We start from the raw sequence: 22,270 nt of genomic DNA, 5'->3' as shown, positions 1-22,270 counted from the left end.
TGTTTATAGAATCATAGAATTCTCACAGTGTAGAAGGAGACCATTTGGCCCATCGAGTGTTCACCAATTTGGACTGTGGGAGAAAATTGGAGTACCCAGAGGAAACCCACACAGACACGGGGAGAACGTGCAAACTCTACACAAAGTCACTCAAGGCCGGAATTGAACCCTGGTCCCTGGCGCTGTGAGTCAGCAGTGCTAACCACTGTGCCACCGTGTCGCCTAATGTAACCGGCCTGTCCAATATTTGTTTCATGTCTAACACACTTTGTGACTGGATATGGCAAGACAGCAGATCTCTGATCTGATCTATTGGTTTTGGTGTGATTGAGCTCGGTCGATCATATGCTGCGTCCGCTCTCTGGTCTGGTGGCCGTGTGCTGGAGCTTCACCAGGTTCACATCTCATTTTTAGATAAACCCAACTCTAATTTGATAGTATAAGTAAAGAAAATTAGTCGTAGTAACACAGTACTGTTTGCTGGGGAAAGCCACTGTCAGCTTCCTATAAATGAAAAGGTACAGTTCACCTCTCCTGCCTGTTTCCTGTCACTCAGATAACTTCATATCCAGGCAGCCTTTGTCGCTTCTATTTCAGAGAAACATAGGAACATAGAAAAACGACAGCACAAAACAGGCTCTTCGGCCCCACAAGTTGTGCCGAGCATATCCCTACCATTCCTAGCCTACCAAAAACCCTCCATCCTATTAAGTCCCATGTACTCATCCAGGAGTCTCTTAAAAGACCCTATTGAGTTTACCTCCACCACCACTGACGGCAGCCGATTCCACTCACCCACGACCCTCTGTGTGAAAAACGTCCCCCAACATTTCCCCTGTACCTACCCCCCAGCACCTATAACCTGTGTCCTCTCGGAGCAGCCATTTCCACCCTGGGAAAAAGCCTCTGAGAGTTCACCCGATCTATGCCTCTCAACATCTTATATACCTCTATTAGGTCTCCTCTCATCCTACGTCTCTCCAAGGAGAAAAGACCGACGTCCCTCAGCCGATCCTCATAGGCATGCCACTCAATCCAGGCAACATCCTTGTAAATCTCCTCTGCACCCTTTCAATCTTTTCCACATCCTTCCTGTAATGAGGTGACCAGAACTGAGCACAGTACTCCAAGTGGGGTCTGACGAGGGTCTTATATAGCGGCATCATTATCCCCAGACACCTAAACTCAATCCCTCGATTGATAAAGGCCAGCACACCATACGCCTTCTTAACCACCTCCTTCACCTGCGGGGCCGATTTTAGAGTCCTATGGACCCGGACCCCAAGTTCCTTCCGACCCTCTACAGTACTAAGAGTCTTTCCCTTTATATTGTCCTGCTTCATCCCATTTGACCTGCCAAAATGGACCACTACGCATTTATCTGGGTTGAAGTCCATCTGCCACTTCTCTGCCCAGTCTTGCAGCCTATCTATGTCCCTCTGTAACTTCTGACATCCCTCCAGACTATCCACAACCCCACCAACCTTCGTGTTGTCGGCAAACTTACCAACCCATCCCTCCACTTCTTCATCCAGGTCATTTATGAAAATGACAAACAGCAAGGGTCCCAGAACAGATCCCTGGGGCACACCACTGGTGACCGAACTCCATTTAGAAAAAGACCAATCTATACCCACTCCCTGCCTCCTTTGGGGAAGCCAGTTCTGGATCCACAGGACAGAAGCCCCTTGGATCCCATGCCCTCTCACTTTTTCTCGAAGGCTTGCATGGGGGACCTTATCGAACGCCTTGCTAAAATCCATATAAACCACATCTACCGCTTTCCCTTCATCAAGGTCTTTCGTCACATTTTCGAAGAACTCCACCAGGATCGTAAGGCACGATCTGCCTTTGACAAAGCAATGCTGAGTATTCTTGAGCATACTAAATCACTCCAAATGCTCTCTAAATCTTGTCCCTCAGGATCTTCTCCATCAGCTTACCAACCACTGAGGTTAGACTCACCGGTTGGTAATTTCCTGGGCTATCCCTCTTCCCCTTCTTGAAAATAGGAACCACATCCGCAATCCTCCAATCCTCTGGCACCTCTCCCATCTCCATCGACGACGTAAAGATAATCGCCAGAGGTTCTGTAATCTCTTCCATCGCCTCCCACAGTAACCTGGGGTACATCCCATCCAGACCCGGCGACTTATCTATCTTGATGCCATTCAAAGATTCCAGCACAACCTCTTTCTTAAAGTCCACATACTCAATCATTTCAGTCCACCACAAGCCCGCTGTACATCGACCCATGTCCTTCTCCTCTGTGAAAACTGAGGGAAAATACTCATTAAGCACCTCTGCCATTTCTACTGGTTCCGTACAGACTTTCCCACCCTTCACCTTTTATAGGCACTATTCCTTCACGTCTCATCCTTTTACTCTTCACATATTTATAGAACGCCTTTGGGTTTTCCTTAATCCTACCTGCCAAGGCCTTCTCGTGACCCCTTCTGGCTCTCCTAATTTCCTTCTTTAGTCCCTTCCTACAAGTAGTACACTCATCTAGATCCCGATCTTCGCCAAGCTCTCTGAACCTTTTGTATGCTTTTCTTTTCTTCTCGACTCGGTCCCGCACAGCTTTCGTGCACCACGGTTCCTTTAACCTACCAACACCTCCCTGTCTGCTCGGAACGTTGTCCTGTAGAACTCTAGACAGGCATTCCTTGAAAAACTGCCACCTCTCTTCAGTACATTTCCCCGAGAATACCTCCTTCCAATTTACTCCTCTAATTTCCTGCCTTATGTCTTCAAATTTCCCCTTCCTCCATATAAACGCTTTCCTAGCTTGTCTGATCATCTCTTTTTCCAATGTAAGCATAAAGGAGATAGGGTTATGATCGCTATCCCCAAGATGATCTCCCACTGATAGATCTGACACCTGTCCAGGTTCATTGGTCAGTGTCAGATCAAGTACAGCCTCTCCTTTTCTAAGCTTGTCCATATGCTGTGTTAGGAAACCCTCCTGAACACACCTAACGAACTCCTTTCCATCCAATCCCCTTACCCTAGGGATCTTCCAATCTATGTTTGGGAAATTAAAGTCTCCCATCACAACAACTCTGCTATTATTGCATCTCTCCAGGATCTGTTTCCCTATCTGCTCCTCCACCTCCCTGTTACTATTGGGCGGCCTATAGAAAATTCCCAGCAAAGTGATCGACCACTTCCCACTCCGAACTTCCACCACAGAGACTCTGTGGACAATCCCTCCACAGCATACACCTTCTCTACAGCTGTGACACTATCCCTGATCAGCAGTGCCACTCCACCCCCTTTCTTGCCTCCCTCCCTGTCCTTCCTGAAACATCTGAATCCCGTCACCTGGAGTATCCAGTCCTGTCCCTGAGTCTCCAACTTTGCACCCAAGCTTATTATGTGTCCACTCAGAGCGGATAATGTTTTTAATAACACGAATACTGATAGCAATGGTATATTTTGTGTCATTATTTGTGTTCTTAAAAACGATGTCCATTATTAATAGGGACATCATTCAGACTATTCTGCACTGTGATTATTGCCATTGCCACCTGAGCTCTGCCTTGAACTGCTGGGTTGTAAGGACTGGAATTCTCTTCATAACCCTCCCCACCTCGATCTCTGCATTCTCTTTTCAGATGCTCCTTAAGCTCCGTTTGACATAAATTTGAGAGTGGATCCCTCGGCATAAAACTGATCAGAATTCAATGTAGTTTGTCATCTGCCTTACCAATATACAGCAGTTTTCTCTGTTTAATCAAATTGAGAAGCCGACAAACATAAACATCTATAATCTGAATGACAAATTAAACTAACTTGAACATGCGACCAGCCATATCTGGCAATTCTATAAACATTGAATTGTTTTGCCATCATTTTTATTCTCATGAATGGTTTTGAGAATAATTATAAATGATTAGTTAAATCTTTCACTCCTGAATCTCGCAGTTTATTGTAACTCAGGTTCAGACACCTCACTGACTAGTTTGTACTGAGAGCAGAGGTGAGGATATCTGAGGCTGTTACTCTCCAAACTGGAGATCAGAGAGAGAAGGATTTCAGGAATCAGAGTGAATCCGTGGTGTTGAACACAAATACTGACAGGAATGATGTGGAATGGTTATTAATGACACTATTACTGACACATAATAATTTACAGTGTCAGGCATCCACTGATTATTAACACAATCTCACACAGTTTGATACTTACTCCAGTTTCTGTATTTTACATTCTGGATTCCTCAGAGCTGCAGACAATAGTTTCGCTCCTGAATCTCCCACTGCATTGTGACCCAGACTAAATGGAGAAAGTGAGAAACACATTAAATTCAGATTAATGTTCAGCAGAAAAAATAGCTGGATCTATTTTTGTGTCAGAAACTTAGCACCAGTGGTGAACTGATTCAAGTTATGACACTATACCTCACCCACGTTGATCTTTCTCTACACCCTAGCTGTGACTGTAACACTACATTCTGGACTCTTTCCTTTCCTTCCCGATGTACGGTATACTTTGGCATTAATAGATGTGACAATATTAAATCAGATATCAAACCCTTTCTGTTGAATGGAAAAGGCAATCGTCAGCATTGGAAAATGATGAACAATTCACTCTCACTGGTTTGCCTACTGGGGGAAATCACTTTTACACCTCTCAAAATGTATATTTTGTTTAATTGTTCTTGGGATATGGGTGTCGCTGGCACGACCAGCATTTATTTCCTGCTGCTAATGGTCCCTAGAGGAGGTGATGCCCACATCCTGTGAACAAGCAAGTAATTTTTAAACATGTCCCACATTCTGGTCTCATTTCCTGATCATCAGAATTACCCTCCTGAATCTCACTGACCCTGCTAAGTTTCCGGAAATTCAAATCATTTCTGCTGTTACATAAATCCAGGATTTTCTGAGAATTGTACATTTTACTGAGAGTTAAATGATAAAGCTGTGAGAGTGGATCCCTCGGGATTCCCTGTGCTTCTTAACTATTGACTTTGTATCAACTGTATAGCATCTCAGGGTGAGTTAAAGTGTGAAACTGTGCTAACTGTTGCTTTAAGATTCATTCCCTAGATTTGATACAACAAGGAAAGATTATTCTCCCATTAGAAAGTTGAAATATTTCTGTTTGAATAGTTTATAGGGGAGGAGTGTCTCCCGCTACATTCCACAGTAAACAGGCTCTACATTTTCTGCAGGTATGGCTAGTGTTCTATCTCCGGGAATTACCGGGAGTTCCCTCTTCCCGGTAGATCCTCACATAGGAAAAGGATTATCAGAAAATCCAGTTTCATATCACTGACAGTTTGACTGAAGATTTTCCAGCAGCAGGTTTCCTCATTCAAGAAATTCTGGTTTCCTCGGCTCAGATGTAAGCTCTGCAGCCCTGCCACATTTAGCTGTGAATGGTAGTGGATGATGAAACAACAGAAGGAGAAGGCTCCACAAATATCCCATCCTCATGATGCAGGAGACTAGCACATCAGTGCAAACGATATGGCTCAAATATTAGTAACTAACTTCAGTGGCTGAACCATCCAGAGGTCCCCAACGTCACAGATATATCATGAGCTAATTCGATTCACTCCACATGATGTCAAGGAATAGCTAAAGGCATTAGATACTGCAAAGACCATAGGTCTTGACAATATTCCAGTAACTGTACTGAAGATTACTGCTCCAGAAGTTGCTCTGTTCCTTGCCAAGCAGTTCCAGTAGAGCTACAGCACTGATGTTTACCCAAAATAGTGGGGAATTGCCGAGATATGACTGGAAGCAAAAAGGAGAGAACAAATCCAATCTGTCCATTTACCACCCCATCAGTCTACTCTCGATCATCAGCACAGTAATGTAAGGCTAACGAAACTAGCAAGTGGCATTGAATTAGCAATGATCTGCTCGCTGACTCTGAGTTTGTGCTTACTCAGGGTCACTCAGCCCCCTACCTCATTACAGCCTTGATGCAAACACGGACAACAGAGATGAACTCAGGATGTGAGATGAGAGTGTCTGCCCTTGAACTCAAGGCAGAATATGACCACATGTAGCAGAAAGGAGCCAGAGAAAAACTGAAGTCAATGGAAATGAGAGAAAAACCTCTCTGCTGGTTGGAGTAACACCAGCACAATGGAAGATAGTTGTGGTTGTTGGACCATCTACAAGATGCAGTGCAACAACTCACCATGGCTCGTTACACAGCACCTTCCAAACTGGTTATTTATATCCCTGGAAGGACAAGGGCAACAGATGAACAGAAACATCACCACCTGGATGTTCCCTTCCAAGATACATACCGTCCTAACTTGGAAATATATCACTGTTCCTTCACAGTGACTGGGTCAAAATCCTGGAACTCTCTTTCTCACAGCACTGTGGGTGCACCTACACCACAGGAGTCCCTAAATGCAATGATGATATAATAGTGAGCATCGTTGCTTTCCACGCAGTTGATGTGTGTTTAATTCCCAGCTATCTCAGTTTGTCGGAGTGGGTGAACAGAGGGTCATCTCATCTCCAGGAAATCACAGCAGGAATTTCTCAGGGGAGTGCCCTCGGCCCAACCATCTTCAGCTGCTTCATCAATTACACTTCCTCCATCATCAGGTCAGAAGTGGAGATGTTTGCTGAAGTCTGCACAACGTTCAGCACCATTCTCGACTCCGCAAGATAGTGATGCAGGACGTGTCCATATTTAGCAAGGCTTGACCAATATAAAGGGAAGGGCTGAGAAGTGCCAGGCGATGACCATCTCCACCACGAAAAAATACAGTCATTTCCCATTCCATTCAATGGGACTATCATCCCATGAATCCCCAACCCATCAACATCTTGGGTGTTACCATTGATCAGAAACAGGTTAGCCATATCAATTCTGTGGCTATAAGAACTTGCAGGGGCCCTGGCAGACATATTTAAAATGTCAATATTCACGGGGGAGGTGCCGGATGATTGGAGGGTGGCTCATGTTGTTCTGTTGTTTAAAAAAAGGTTCCAAAAGAAATCCGGGAAATTATAGGCCAGTAGGTTTGACGTCGGTGGTGGGCAAGTTATTGGAAGGTGTGATAAGGGATAGGATCTACAAATATTTGGATAGACAGGGACTTAATAGGGAGAGTCAACATGGCTTTGTGTGTGGTACGTCATGTTTGACCAATCTATTAGAGTTTTTCGAGGAGGTTACCAGGAAAGTGGATAAAGGGAAGGAGGTGCATGTTGTCTACCTGGATTTCAGCAAGGCCTTTGACAAGGCCCCTCATGGGAAGTTAGTTAGGAATGTTCAGTCGCTAGGTATACATGGGGAGGTAGTAAAGTGGATAAGACACTGGCTCAATGGAAGAAGCCAGAGAGTGGTTGTGGAGGATTGCTTCTCTGAGTGGAGGCCTGTGACTAGTGGTGTGCCGCAGGGATCGGTGTTGGGTCCATTGTTGTTTGTCATCTATATCAATGATCTGGATGATAATGTGGTAAATTGGATCAACAAGTTTGCTGATGATACAAAGATTGGAGGTGTAGTGGACAGTGAGGAAGGTTTTCAAAGTTTGCAGAGGGATTTGGACTAACTAGAAAAATGGGCTGAAAAATGGCAAATGGAATTTAACGCAGACAAGTGTGAGATATTGCACATTGGAAGGACAAACCAAAGTAGAATGTACCGGGTAAATGGTAGGACTTTGAAGAGTGCAGTTGAACAGAGGGATCTGGGAATACAGGTACAGAATTCCCTAAAAGTGACGTCACAGGTGGATAGGGTCGTAGAAAGGTGCCTTTGGTACATTGGCCTTTATAAATCGGAGTATCGAGTATAAAAGTTGGAGTGTTATGTTAAGGTTGTATAAGGCATTGGTGAGGCCGAATTTGGAGTAGTGTGTACAGTTTTGGTCACCTAGTTACAGGAAGGCTGTAAATAAGGTTGAAAGAGTGCAGAGAAGGTTCACAAGGATGTTGCCGGGACTTGAGTAGCTGAGTTACAGAGAGAGATTGAATAGGTTGGGACTTTATTCCCTGGAGCGTAGAAGATTGAGGTGAGATTTGATAGAGGTGTATAAGATTTTGATGGGTATAGATACAGTGAATGCAAGCAGGCTTTTTCCGCTGAGGCCAGGGGAGAAAAGAACCAGAGGGCATGGGTTAAGGGTGAAAGGAGAAAAGTTTAAAGATAATATTAGGGGGACGGGGGGCGGGGGGGCTTCTTCACGCAGAGAGTGGTGGGAGTGTGGAATGAGCTGCCGGATAAAGTGGTAAATGCGCGGTCATTTTTAACATTTAAGAAAAACTTGGACGGGTTCATGGATGAGAGGGATGTGGAGGGATATGGTCCAAGTGCAGGTCAGTGGGACCAAGCAAAAAATGGTTCGGCACAGACAACAAGGACCAAAAGGCCTGTTTCTGAGCTGTAATTTTCTATGGTTCTATGGTTCGAAGAGAAGGTTAAAGGCCAGGATTTCTGCACAGAATAACTCACCTCCTGACTTCCAAATACATTTCCACCATCCACAAGACACATGTCAGGAATTTGATTGAATACCATCCACTTGTCCGCATGAGTGCAGCTCAAGATTCAGGAAGGTCACCACCATCCAGGATAACTCTGCTTGTTGACTAGTTCTCCACCCACCACCTTCAACATTCATTCCATCCAACACAGAGGTACAGAGCTAGCAGTGTGTACCATCTACAAGATGCAGTGCAACAACTCACCATGGCTCGTTACACAGCACCTTCCAAGCTTGTGATTTCTATCCCAAGAAGGACAAGCAGATAAATGGAAACATCTCCACCTGGAAGTTCCCTTCAAAGATACACATCATCCTGACTTGGAAATATATCGCCGTTCCTTCACAGTGACTGGGTCAAATGTCCTGGAATTCTCTTTTTCACAGCACTGTGGGTGCACCTACACCACAGGAGTCCCTAAATGCAATGACGGTGATATAATTGTGAGCATAGTTGCTTTCCAAGCAGTTGATACAGGTTTAATTCCCAGCTATCTCAGTTTGTCAGAGTGGATGAAGAGAGGGCCAGGAGGCAGTAACCACAACCGAAAAGACTGGGTCAATCCAATTTAGTCAAGTCTACGGCTCCAGCCTGGAGCAGTAGTGTTAAACTTAGCTGAGGGTCGGAGGGTCAGTTGATCATTCAGCTACTCTGAGCCGGCCCACGCTGAGTTCAAAAGGGAAATGCTGAAGCTAATACTGACGCAGTGGAAACTAAATTCATTGGTTGGTAAAAAAAATTGCCGTTTTCGACTGGCTTTATATTGCTGTGAATTGGAGGAAGCAACAGAAATGGTCAATGATGGTTCTGCTGTTGATGTGGTATACATGGATATTCAAAAATCATCTGATGCAGTGACACAACAGACTTGTGGCATAAGCTCATAAAATAAATGGGAAAGTAGCAACGTGGATACAAAATTGGATGAGCAATGAATAATGGGTATTTTTAAGGCTGGAGGATGTCGGTCGTGGAGAACCCTCGCGGTCAGTATTGGGATCCTTGCTTTTCCCTGATATATATGAATGATCTAGGTATTTGCAGTGTAGAGAAAAATTTCAAAGTTTGTTGATCACAGAAAAGTCTGAGGCATCGGAAACTGTGAGGAGGAGAGCTTGGGATTGAAAAACAGACCATGGTGGAGTGTACAGATAGGTGGCAGATTAAGTTCAATGCAGAGACGTGTGAGGTGATACTTTCAGGAAACGTGCACATGAGGAAGCAATATAAAATAATCGGTAGAATTGTTAACGGATTGCAGGAGCAGAGGGACTGAACACATATGTGCATCGATCATTGCCGTTGACAGAGCAAGTGTAGGTAGCAATTAATAAAGAGTACAGCATCTTGAGCTTTACTGTTATGAAATAATTTATGTTTGTGGGCATTACACAGTAATTCATGAGTTTAAGTTTAATTTGTGTTTCTGTGCTTGTGAGCTCAGAAAGGGCCAAAACTTTAATTTCACTTCATGTTAAACAAAGCTGCCTGCTTGCGGGTTTTTGGTTTCAATTTAAACTGTCCCTGCATTTTAATTTAAGGTTTACGACGTTGTAAGAGTTATGGAGGTTTAAAAGAATGGTTGCTTCTACTCAGAGGCCCACAATGAATGATAGAAGCTCTGAGTTTCAGTTACAACCAGTTAATCCAAGAAGCAAGACCGAGTTCACAGAGGCTGCCAGTAGAGGCAGCGCAATGCAGGCATTCAGAAAGCAACCCGAACTGATGATGTCACCAGTGATCACGTGACTTATAAAGGGACATTGTCCCAATATAACACACACCGACTGTAATACATAACACAGGTAGAGCGCAGTAAAATAATCCTGATCATAATTAACCACAGACCGAGCAAGTGAAACTAATTTCTGTATAGCTTTGTACATAATGAGATGGTTTCTGTTGGGAGAGGGAATGATCCTTTTTCAGATTTTGGAGGGAGGTCTTTACAGCAATAATTATTTAAAATTCATCCCAATAATGTTTTTATTCATTCAAGAAATGTGGTTTTGCCAACATTTTACCTATTTGCCCACGAGAATCTGCCTTCTTGAAATGACGTAGTTTTATCAGAGAATATAGATTTATTACAGGTTCAGAAGGCGGCCAATCGGCCCATCATATCTGCATCTGCTCTGAAATGAGCATTATTACTTTGTGCCATTCTCCCACACTTTGTGACCATTGGACATTGTTTCCCTCTTGACGTCCTCGAATGAACATGCCTCTGTTTTATTGGAACAAAGGAAATGGCTTCTCAACAATGAAAATATCCGCTATGAAACCAAACAATTACCTCAACTCCTGACATTTGTGCAGAACGGGTCCCAGCCGCCGGATTCCTTCATACTGAATGTAGCATTGCCGTAGATCGAGGTGTTTTATTGTATCACAGAGTCCAATGACATGAGACAGGACCACACAGTCAATCGGGGTCAGTCGCAATCCGCTAAATGAAAGTGTTTCCTCAGATCCCACTGTGTTCCGAGCCAGTGCTTTATTCTGAGACTCAAACAGATAGTGGAATGTGTTCAGGAGCTTCCTCGCCCCAGTTTCAGTCTGTGTGTCTCCAATCTGCCCTTCAACCTTCTCCTTCACCCAGTCAATCACTCGGCAGGTAGCCTGATGAAGAAATTGACCCAGAAATTCCTCCAGGGGTCGAGCTGACTGTGGGGAGGAGAGACCAGCAACAAAACGAAGAAATAACTCAAATCGCCCATCCTCTTTGCTGTGGGCTTCACTGAGGAGTTTCCCGATCTCCCCGGGATCTGGAGTCAGGAATTGTGTGAGTGCAGCTACAAACTCTTGGATGGTGAGGTGTGGGAATGTGTAAACCACACTCTGGGCAGAATCATCTTTCTCCAAAAGTTCCATTAGGAACCCAGACAGGAACTGGGAAGGTTGCAGATTGTACTCAATCAAATCTCCATTTCTAAACACAATCTTCTTCTCGGAGACTCCTGTGAAGGCCATCTCACCAAGCTTCAGTAACACATCACGGGGGTTTTCAATCTCTCGGCCATGGTTTTTCAGAATGTTGTAAATATAGTAGGAATATAGTTGGGTGATGGTCTTGGGAACTTGCTGCTGTTTGCTGGCTCTTTGTGTAAAGAAGGGACCCAGTGACAGACCGAGGATCCAGCAGTAGGAAGGGTTGTAACACATGGTGTACAGGATCTCGTTCTCCTCCACGTGTTTGAAAACAGCTGCTGCCACCGTCTGATCTTCAAAAAACTTGTTGAAATATTCCTTCCGTTCATCACCAACAAATCCCAGGATTTCAGCCCAGACACTGATCTCAGCCTTTTCCAATAAATGTAATGCAGTGGGGCGGCTGGTCACTAGCACTGAACATCCTGGGAGCAGCTTGTGCTGTATTAAACTGTACACAATGTCAGACACTTCACACCAGCATTCGGGATCTGTGCACATGTACTGAGGTTCTGTATTTCTCCGATTGTCAGCAAAATCAATACTGTCCTTGAATTCATCCAAACCATCGAATATAAACAGCAATGCCTCTGGGTTCTTCCAGAGCTCTCCCAGAATATTCCCAAAGTAGGGATACTGATCCAATATCAGATTCCTCAGGTTTATTCTACAGTTAATAGTGTTCAAATCCCGGAATTTAAAACTGAAAACAAATTGAAAGTGTAGGTATATTTTCCCAGTGGCCCAGTCATAAACAATCTTTTGTACCATTGTTGTTTTTCCAATTCCTGGCACTCCGCTCACTGCTGCTGAATTCCCAGATTTGGATTTTCTCTGGGAAAAGCTGCTCTGGAACAATTGATCAGTTCGGATTTTTTCCAGTTCTCTCCGGAGATGTTTCTCTCTCCATTCTTCATGGTCTCGGCCCCTTGCCAGCAGTTCATGTTCGACAAGTGTCCGATCTCGAACAGTAGAAATAACCGTTAGCTCAGCGTATCGATCAACCAGCTGGAAAATCTTAACCTTCTCCTTTATGAGGATAGTGTTCACTCTCAGTGTTTCAGTTTGTACCCGGAGTGTCTCCTTGTGTTTCTGTTGAACATCTTCAATCAGAACAGAGAAAAAATGTTTATTATTGTTCTTGGCGTTAATAAGTAACTTCTCAAGACCACTTTGCTGAAAACAGATTTAATTGATTGAAAAGTTAATGGAAATCTCATTTGAAAGTGAACAAAAGCCAGGAAAATTTTCATATCCTCACTTGATTCTATATTTACTGAATGCAGATTTCTATGCAGGTAATATTTTCTCTCTAATGGTGAATACTATCCAAGCTGCCGTGTATTGTCGACAGTACAAACCCCCACGTGATCCTGATTGCACAACAATGGAGATTCGAGTCGTTCAACGTTTGAATCCTTCAGTGATGTTTCTGCAGCAGAGTTCTGGATATTGTTAGGAGTTGGGGCACAGATTGCTCAGCGGCTAAATGCTAGCATAGCAGATTTTTACTATTTTTACCTGTGGTGCTGTTTACTCTCGGAGGGAGAAAACTGTATGCCACTTGCGACCGTATGGAAATGCACCTCCATCTCGGCACCCCGCCAGGGGGTGCGGCGCCTCAGGACCCAGACAGGTGGGCACAGCACCTCAGGACACAGCCGGGTGGGCACAGCGCCTCAGGACCCAGCCGGGTGGGCAGAGTGCTTCAGGACCCTGCCAAGTGCATACAGCATGTGCAGATCCTGCCAAGTGTGTACAACGTATCGCGATCCTGCCTGGTGTGTACAGCATTTCAGTGTATCAGGCTCTGGCCCGGTGTGTGCAGGGGTTTAAATGCATCAGGATCCTTCCAGGTGTGTCCAGGGTTTCTCAGTGAATCAGGATCCTGCCAGGTGTGTACAGGGTTTCTCAGTGAATCAGGATCCTGCCAGGTGAGTACAGGGTTTCTTAGTGAATCAGGATCCTGCCAGGTGAGTACAGCGTTTCTCAGTGAATCAGGATCCTGCCAGGTGAGTACAGGGTTTAAAACTCTATCAGGGTCCCGCCAAGCATGTACGCGGTTTTGTGAATTTAAGGAAGTGAAGCAATATCCCTATAATTACAATAAATGTCAGAAGTCACAAGGATTGAATCTTGCATCGATGCTGAATTGACAAGAATTGATGATTTCCAAACAATTTCTTCTCGACCCTATGAATTTCTGTATCTCTAATTCTGATAACCTCGAGGCAAAGATGCATTTTCAAATACCCAGCTTCTCACAAGTCAAATGAATTGTCTGAAATCCCCATTTCCTCCCTTACCTTTCAGGTGGCTGGGTATTTCTGATAATTCTTGTCCAACTTTCATATAATTAATTGGATCAGAACCTGTTGAAAAGAATTAACTTATGAAATCAGGTCTGTGTAATATTGTAGTAAAGTTTGCAGTGTTTGGGTCTGAAACTGAATTCAGTGTGATTTTACCATACCAAGTTCCTGTATTTCTCTCAGTATTGTGCCCAATTTCCGTAAGCTCTGGTGCATTTTCACAAAGGATTCCCACATCATCCTTCGAGCCCGAGATCCTTTCTCCATAACCAGATTGAGGAGAAGTTTGGAACTTCCCGCCCTGTTTCCCTTCTCCACGAGCTCACTGACTTTCTGTAAAGAATAATAATGAAGATATTGATGAGAGGTGAGAAAGATAAACACTGGGAAAGAGAAGGAAAGGACATGCTCAGGGATGGGATTTCCCAGTTGTTTTGAGGACAGGAAGCCGCGACTTCTTTAGGTGAAATGTCATTCTGAAAATTGATGTATATTCCTCACATATCTTGATTCCATCATTCCTTCAAATGAATGAGAATAAACTAAATTTAATAGATGGAATACCGCTCTCAGTTTGGCACACAAGTAATCCCGTGCTGCAGCTGTCTCAGAAGTTCCCACAGATGAATCGAAACATTGTTGATTTCTCCGTCAGGAGAATCGACCAAAGATAACAATTCAATCATTTTCACATCATTAACTGAAATATCTGAAACCATTATTTTGCATGTTTACAGTGAGTGTGAAATGTCACTAACCATGTTCACAAAGTTCTAACATTCATCACCAGTTTACATTCAGAGTTTACAACATACAAAAAGAGGAGAAATCGGACCATGAACCCAATACAAAGCAGGGTGTACAGAAATGTCTTCAGGAGGTGAGGAAAGTCGAGAGGCAGAAGGGACAGTAAGACATCTGAAGTCTCAGCCGTGAGTGGCGGTCTGAATGAGGTAGTGCACATGGAAGGCTGCACAAACCGCAAAGGGAAGTTTTAAACAGCTGTCAAAATGTTTTCTTTAATTTTTCTATTCTGCGAAGGTTTTCTGAAAAAGCTCAGGCCAATTGGGATGTTGCTGCATTAAGGTTAAAAAATGATTCAAATAAGGGAAAGAATACACTTAATAGAATTGTTAAACATCTCCTAAAGAGCTTTGCTTAAATAAACTCAGACTGTTGGTGACAACAGTCCTTATAGATGTGATCCATAATATTCCAGTAACTTTATCACACAATGCCCTCTGGCTTTAGGGTGTTCTTCAGCAGTTTAAAGAAAAAAGCTACACAGTAGATGTGCTCAAGATGTTGATGTTTCCCTGGGGAGCAGTGCCATCCAAACCCAGAGCACATGGTCAGAGTTTCACTCAGTTACGGATTATTTCGGTCCCTCCATTATAGGAAAATAAAAGCAATTAGAAAACTGTCCTGAGAATATATCCAGATGTTACTGAAGATGAATGGATTGATGTTATAACAGAGATTTGAGAATTAGACTAGAGTTGTGAAGATTAATGGCAAATCGATTGTGGCCTTACGCTGAAGTACATGTTCACGCATTGTTTCCAACATTCAGTCAGAGGTCACACATTTACAGTTTTATGGGTCAGACTGGATATTTTTTTTCGTGTAAAGTGGTTAAAATATGTTGTTGTGATGTAGAAGTTAATTTTATTTTGTTGATATATTGGATAATTAATTAATAGCAAAGGAGAGCAAGAAGCAGGACTGGTCCAACTGGATGGGATATTAACTAACAGATAGTAAGCATAAGGTTCGGGTTAGAATAAGTGATTGCTGGAGGGGAAAGTAAACGCAGGATCAACCTTGGAATGGTGGCAAAATGGCAGAGGAAGACATTTGATGGCATTCCAGATGGTGGTCTCAAAATCGATTCTCGGGGAAGGCCTCTTTTTGGACACTATTTGGTGCACAGATGGGCCTATCCTCTGGGGCAATAGATATGCCAAGGCATCGGTGCTGCCTGCCCTCAAAGAAACCCGGTCTTTCTGGGGTCTGGTCTCTCTCTGGCCCCCAGACCTAACTTGTCTGAATTTCAGGGCTCATGGCCATTGATCTGCACTAACCCTCCAGATGCAGCTTATGGCGTTGCTGCTGAGGTACCGGCTCTCTGACTGGGCTGACAGGTTTGGGTAGAAGCTGCCACTTTTAATAAGGACAGCAGCTTCCTGGATCCCCACCACCTGCTGAAGCAAGGTTCCTGTCAGTGGGATCTTGCCACTTACAAAATAATTCTGGCCTTTTTATGGCTCCAAAAGTTCTAAAACACTGGGGTTTGTCTCATTCCAAACATGGGACTGCTGTAGACCTACCGATTGGCATGATTATTCAATTTTCAGTACATCATGCAAACGACAACATGTAGGAAGATGTAGTAGACAGACTGAGGTATTTATTCCACATTATTTCTTTGTTTCTATTCTGTAGGTTCTGTGACGTGTGAAGAGATGGAATTCAATCTACATCTTACCTGATATTCTTGTCCACTGAAATGGTCCTCGCCGATTAACATGAGAGCCAAACCTTCCACCCCTTCTTCAATCGCCTGTTCCAGTCTATCCCGGTAAAATTTAGTGAATTGGAACAACAGGTAATCGTCGCAATTTGTGAAGAACTCAGTGAGTGTAGAGTCTGGATCTGTGAAACCAAAGAAATACCAACACATTATCAATTTTCTACCCAGACGGCCACATTGCCTCTCATTCCGAACAACCGAATCCTCCTGTGAACCAGGTTATTAAAGCTGTGTTTATTTGCATTGCTACAGCACCTGGGGGAACATGTCCTGCACATGCTCAGATGTGGTATCAGAGCCTGTGACATCATAGTGAGTGACATCCCTGGGAGATCCTGTTTCAAACACTTTAATTCCAAGTTAACCTGGAGAATCCCAATGCAGGCACGGTCCCAGCTCAATGCTGCATTAAGAACCGGTAATTGGTAAACATATGAAAAACTAAGAGTTTCGTTAGAATTTCCAAGTGGCTTCCTGACAGCCGCTTCCCCACTCGCCTTTGCAGTTCCCGCACCATCCTTACCATTTCCCCACTTCATTCAAACTTTTTCTCACATCTCTCTGCCACTCTCCATGCAGGTCCTCGCTGCTGGGTCACTTCCATAGAGGGGAAGAGAGGAGAATGGCAGAACCAGAATCAATGTGTGGAAAGGCAGATACAACACACGTGCTACTTTCCATTAATCTGTATAATCAATTCATTAAAAATGTACAATTTGTCACACAACCCAGCTTCAGTTTATTGGCTTCAGACAGATTTCTATTTTGATGTAACACTGGGAATTTTTTGTCTGAGCACTGCTGCCTCATAGCGCCAGGGACCCAGGTTCAATTCGGGCCTCAAGCAACTGTCCGTGTGGCGTTTGCATGTTCTCCTTGTGTGTGTGTATTTCCTCCGGGTGCTCCGGTTTCCTCCCACAGTCTGAAATCTGTGCAGGTTACATGGATTGGACATGATAAAATTACCCCATGGTGTCCAAATATGTGTAGGTTAGGTGGATTAGCCATGATAAACGTGCAAGGTTATTAGCATAGGGTGGTGGTGTGGGCCTGGGAAGGATGGTCTTTCGGAGAGTCGGTGCAGACTCGATGGGATGAATGGCCTCCTTCTGCACTCTGGGGATTCACTGGTTTCTATGGTTGTTTAATTTCAATGTTCCTGAATTTTTTTGCTTTCCCGAAAAGGTCAAGAGGGGTATTTTAATTCAATCCATTTGAAAACTAGCTGCCTCCGAGTTAACAGATCCAACTACCCAGGACAAGTGGGGAAAGTATGGGGACACCATCATCTCCAGTTGAGTGACAGAGCTTCCAAATAGTGATATATATCATCGTTTATTTTGTGCTACAGGGCCACAGTCATGTGGTAAATTAGTACTCATTAGTTTCTATTCCAATTGGATGGTTAATGCTGCTTATCGTCTCAAATCTGGATATTTCTCATTGTCCAGTCACATAAGCTGATATCCTTCACTGTGTTCTAATCACCTTATCGGTAAATGAGTTGTTGATGGTAGATTCAGGCCATGGCGGCCGTCCCCTCCCTTCCCCCTGACCTCAGTTGAATAAGAAGTTTAACAACACCAGGTTAAAGTCCAACAGGTTTATTTGGTAGCAAAAGCCACAAGCTTTCGGAGCCTTAAGCTCTTTCTTCAGATGAGTGGGAATTCTGTTCACAAACAGGATGTTAAACTTCTTACTGTGTTTACCCCAGTCCAACGCCGGCATCTCCACATCCTCACTTCACTAACCCATGGACATTGGCCAGAATCTTACGTTGAGCAGGTGGGTACGTGCCTGACTCAAACGTGTGTGAAATCATGGGAGAATACATTGGGTGCGCATTTCAACATTATTGCTCATGCAATATTTCAGTGGCAGGCACACCTCTGACTCTCGCCACAAATCAAGCTGTCAATTTAACCCATTAAGGGGCCAACTTGATGCAATTTTACATGGCTCATCAGCCTTGACATTTACTGGGCAAGCTGATTGGCCAGGCAGCATTTATGTTTTGGCTATAACCTGGGTCTCGGGCGGGATGAACTGTTCGGGCTGAAATAAAATGAACAAAATGTGGCTGGGGATAGAGAGAGGTCTGAGTGTGATTGTGCTGCCGACTCATGGGCATAGATTTGACATTAATATTTATGTTTCACGGGTTCGCAGCTTTCAAGTAAACTGCGAGGACACGGAAAACATGAACAGGAATTGCAGGGTGGCTGGTCCCAAGATGAAGAAAAAATGTTCTTTGGAAACCAGGGGATAGAACCAAAGAAAGTTCCAGGAAGATTGTATTCTCAAAGTAAGAAAGAATCATAGAATTCCTACAGTGCAGGAGGTCATTCAGTCCATTGAGTCTGCAGCACCCCAACCCCGCCCCCCCCCACCCCCGCACCCTCCGTCCGACAGAGCATTCCACTACGCCCACACCCCTGCATATCCTTAGGGAAAAATTTAGCATGGCCAGTGTACCAAACATGCAAATCTTTGCAGTGTGTGAGGAACCGGAGTATCCGGAGGAAACTCATGCACACAGGGGAGATTGTGCAGAATCCACACAGACACCCAAGTCTGGAATCGATTCCTGACGCTGTGATGCAGCAGTGCTAACTACACTGCCACCGAACATTGGGAATGTGAACAAGGTCATGTTCAGTGTTGTTAACGAAAGGAGCAGTAAATGTCCCAAGAGGTACAGACAACTGCAAGAAACCGATTTTAAATTCATTTTACAAGAAGCCACATGTAATCAGAAGTTGGTGACAACTTATTGAGGCCTATGAAGCAATTGTGTTCTGTTGACATGGCTACGTGCCACAGAGAGTCTGTGGCAAGTGAAGCTTGAATCTATTTGGTGATACAGGGCAGATGGCCTCAATAAAGAGAGGCTGAAATCCTGGCAGTGTATTCTTGATGAAGACATTCAATAGAAGCATCAATTGGAGAAGATTCCAAAGCGTACTCTTCAACAGCAAAGATTGGAATCACTCATATGGAAAACAGGGTCCAAATGAGGCAATGGCCTAGTTTTATTATTGCTAGACTATTAAACCAGAAACTCAGTTGATGTTCCGGGGACCCAGGTTCGAATCCCGCCATGGCAGCTGGCGAAATTTGAGTTAAAAAAATCAGGAATTAAGAATCTACAGATGCCCATGGAAACATTGTTGATTGTCAGGAAAACCCATCTGCTTCACTAATGTCCTTTGGGGAAGGAAGTCTGCCATCCTTACATGGTCTGGCCTACATGTGACTCCAGCAATGTGGTTGACTCTCAATTGTCCTCTGAGATGCCTTAGCAACTCACTCAGTAAGGGCAACTAGGAATGAACAACAAATGCTGGCCAGCCAGCGACGCCCATGTCTCACGAATGAATTTTTAAAAAGTTGCCTCAATGTGGTCAGCATTGAGAATGAAGGATTGATAAAAGAAAATCCACAGATGGTGCTTGAGAGACATCTGTCACTTGGCCAGAGAGTAGTGTATCTGCCCACTGTTTGCCCACTGATTTACATGTACTGTTTACTTATCGAGAACATCAAAGCGTTAAATATCATGTTACCTTGTAAATTTTTATATACCTTGAAAGGTATAGTTGGAGTGCAGCAGTTTATTAAAGTTCCTCATTCCTTGTTTAATAAACATTTTATTCTTTTGTTGAAACTTCATCAGTGAGATCAGACAGTGTGTAACCCGGGGAGGATGGAGTCAGTGAGATCAGACAGTGTGTAACCCGGGGAGGATGGACGTATTAGCGAGAGGCAACATGGTTTTGTGAAGGGGAGGTCATGTCTCACTAACTTCATCGAGTTTTTCGAGGAAGTGGTGAAGATGATTGACGAGGCTAGGGCAGTGGATGTTGTCGACATGGACTTCAGAAAGGCCTTGGACAAGGTCCCTCATGGCAGACTGGTGCAGAATGTGAAGTTGCATGGGATCAGGGGTGAACTGGCAAGCTGGATCCAGAACTTGCTCAGTCAAAGAAGACAGAGAGTAGCAGTGGAAGGGTGTGTTTTTGAATGGAGGCCTGTGACAAGTGGCGTTCCTCAGGGATCAGTCCTGGGACCTTTGCTGTTTGTAATATATATAAATGATTTGGAGGAAAATGTTACTGGATTGATTAGTAAGTTTGCGGACGACACAAAGGTTGGTGGATTTGCGGATAGCAATGAGGACCATCAGAGGATACAGCAGGATATAGATCAGTTGGAGGCTTGGGTGGAGAGATGGCAGATGGAGTTTAATCTGGACATATGTGAGGTAATGCCTTTTGGAAGGTCTAATACAGAGAGGAAATATACAATAAATGACAGAACCCTTAAGCGTATTGGTAGGCCGAGGGATCTGGGTGTACAGGTACACAGGTCACTGAAAGTGGCAACGCAAGTGGAGAAGGTAGTCAAGAAGACAAAGGCATGCTTGCCTTCATCGGCCGGGGCATTGAGTTTAAAAATTGGCAAGTCATGTTGCGGCGTTATAGAACATTAATTAGGCCGCGCTGGGAACATAGTGTTCAATTCTGGTCGTCACACTACCAGAAGGATGTGGAGTCTTTGGAGAGGGTACAGAAAGGATGTTGCCTGGTATTGAGGGCATTAGTTACGAAGAGAGTTTGGAGAAACTTGGTTTGTTCTCACTGGAACGACGGAGGTTGACAGGCGACCTGATAGAAGTCTACAAGATTATGAGGGGCATGGACAAAGTGGATAGTCAGAAGCTGTCTCCCAGGGTGGAGGAGTCAATTATTAGGGGGCAGAGGTTTAAGGTGTGAGGGGCAAGATTTAAAGGAGATGTGTGAGGAAAGTTATTTTTACACAGAGGGTGGTGGGTGTCTGGAACTCACTGCTGGGGGAGGTCATCGAAGCAGATACGATAGTGAGTTTTAAGGGACATTTGGACAAATACATAAATAGTATGGGACTAGAGGGAAATAATCCCTGGAAGGGTTGGGGAACAGGTGGATTGGCGATTCCTGACTAACATGTCTGCAGAAAGTGTAAGCAGCTGGAGGAAATCCGGATCAGGATTATTGATCTGGAAGACGAACTGCAGGCAATGTGCACCATCAGGCAGAGAAATAAATAGCTGAACACTTTGTTCCAGGAGAATATAGTGAGGGGTATTGACACTTTGTTCCAGGAGATTATAGTGAGGGGGATTGACACTTTGTTACAGGAGAATATAGCGAGGGGGATTGACACTTTGTTCCAGGAGATTATAGTGAGGGGTATTGACATTTTGTTCCAGGAGAATATAGTGAGGGGGATTGACATTTTGTTCCAGGAGAATATAGCGAGGGGGATTGACACTTTGTTATAGGAGAATATAGTGAGGGGGATTGACGCTTTGTTCCAGGAGAATATAGCGAGGGGGATTGACACTTTGTTCCAGGAGAATATAGCGAGGGGGATTGACACATTGTTCCAGGAGAATATAGCGAGGGGGATTGACATTTTGTTCCTGGAGAATATAGTGAGGGGTATTGACACTTTGTTCCAGGAGAATATAGCGAGGGGTATTGACATTTTGTTCCTGGAGAATATAGCGAGGGGGATTGACACTTTGTTCCAGGAGAATATAGCGAGGGGGATTGACACTTTGTTCCAGGAGAATATAGCGAGGGGGATTGACACTTTGTTACCGGAGAATATAGCGAGGGGGATTGACACTTTGTTACAGGAGAATATAGTGAGGGGGATTGACACTTTGTTACAGGAGAATATAGTGAGGGGGATTGACCCTTTGTTACAGGAGAATATAGCGAGGGGGATTGACACTTGGTTACAGGAGAATATAGTGAGGGGGATTGACACTTTGTTATAGGAGAATATAGTGAGGGGGATTGGTACATTGTTCCAGGAGAATATAGCGAGGGGGATTGACACTTTGTTACAGGAGAATATAGCGAGGGGGATTGACACTTTGTTACAGGAGAATATAGTGTGGGGGATTGACACTTTGTTACAGGAGAATATAGCGAGGGGGATTGACACTTTGTTACAGGAGAATATAGTG

At 44.1% G+C, this 22,270-nt stretch overlaps 1 protein-coding gene across 1 annotated transcript in view; it reads right to left on the bottom strand.

Moving 5' to 3' along the window:
- Positions 1 to 22,270, bottom strand: part of LOC144482165 (NACHT, LRR and PYD domains-containing protein 3-like) — an 89,436-nt gene that overhangs the window by 47,574 nt on the left and 19,592 nt on the right. The window contains exons 3-7 of the mRNA XM_078201377.1: positions 16,207 to 16,373; positions 13,880 to 14,051; positions 13,713 to 13,778; positions 10,772 to 12,509; positions 4,193 to 4,279 (exon numbers count right to left, since the gene is read on the bottom strand). Of these exons, the coding sequence (XP_078057503.1) occupies positions 4,193 to 4,279; positions 10,772 to 12,509; positions 13,713 to 13,778; positions 13,880 to 14,051; positions 16,207 to 16,373 (2,230 nt within the window). The remainder of the gene's footprint in view (positions 1 to 4,192; positions 4,280 to 10,771; positions 12,510 to 13,712; positions 13,779 to 13,879; positions 14,052 to 16,206; positions 16,374 to 22,270) is intronic.

The sequence above is a fragment of the Mustelus asterias genome (genome assembly GCF_964213995.1).
Source record: "Mustelus asterias chromosome 26 unlocalized genomic scaffold, sMusAst1.hap1.1 SUPER_26_unloc_6, whole genome shotgun sequence".
Taxonomy (NCBI): Eukaryota; Metazoa; Chordata; class Chondrichthyes; order Carcharhiniformes; family Triakidae; genus Mustelus; species Mustelus asterias.
The sequence above is the reverse complement of the archived record's forward strand: the minus strand, read 5'-3'. Positions and strand labels throughout refer to the sequence as shown.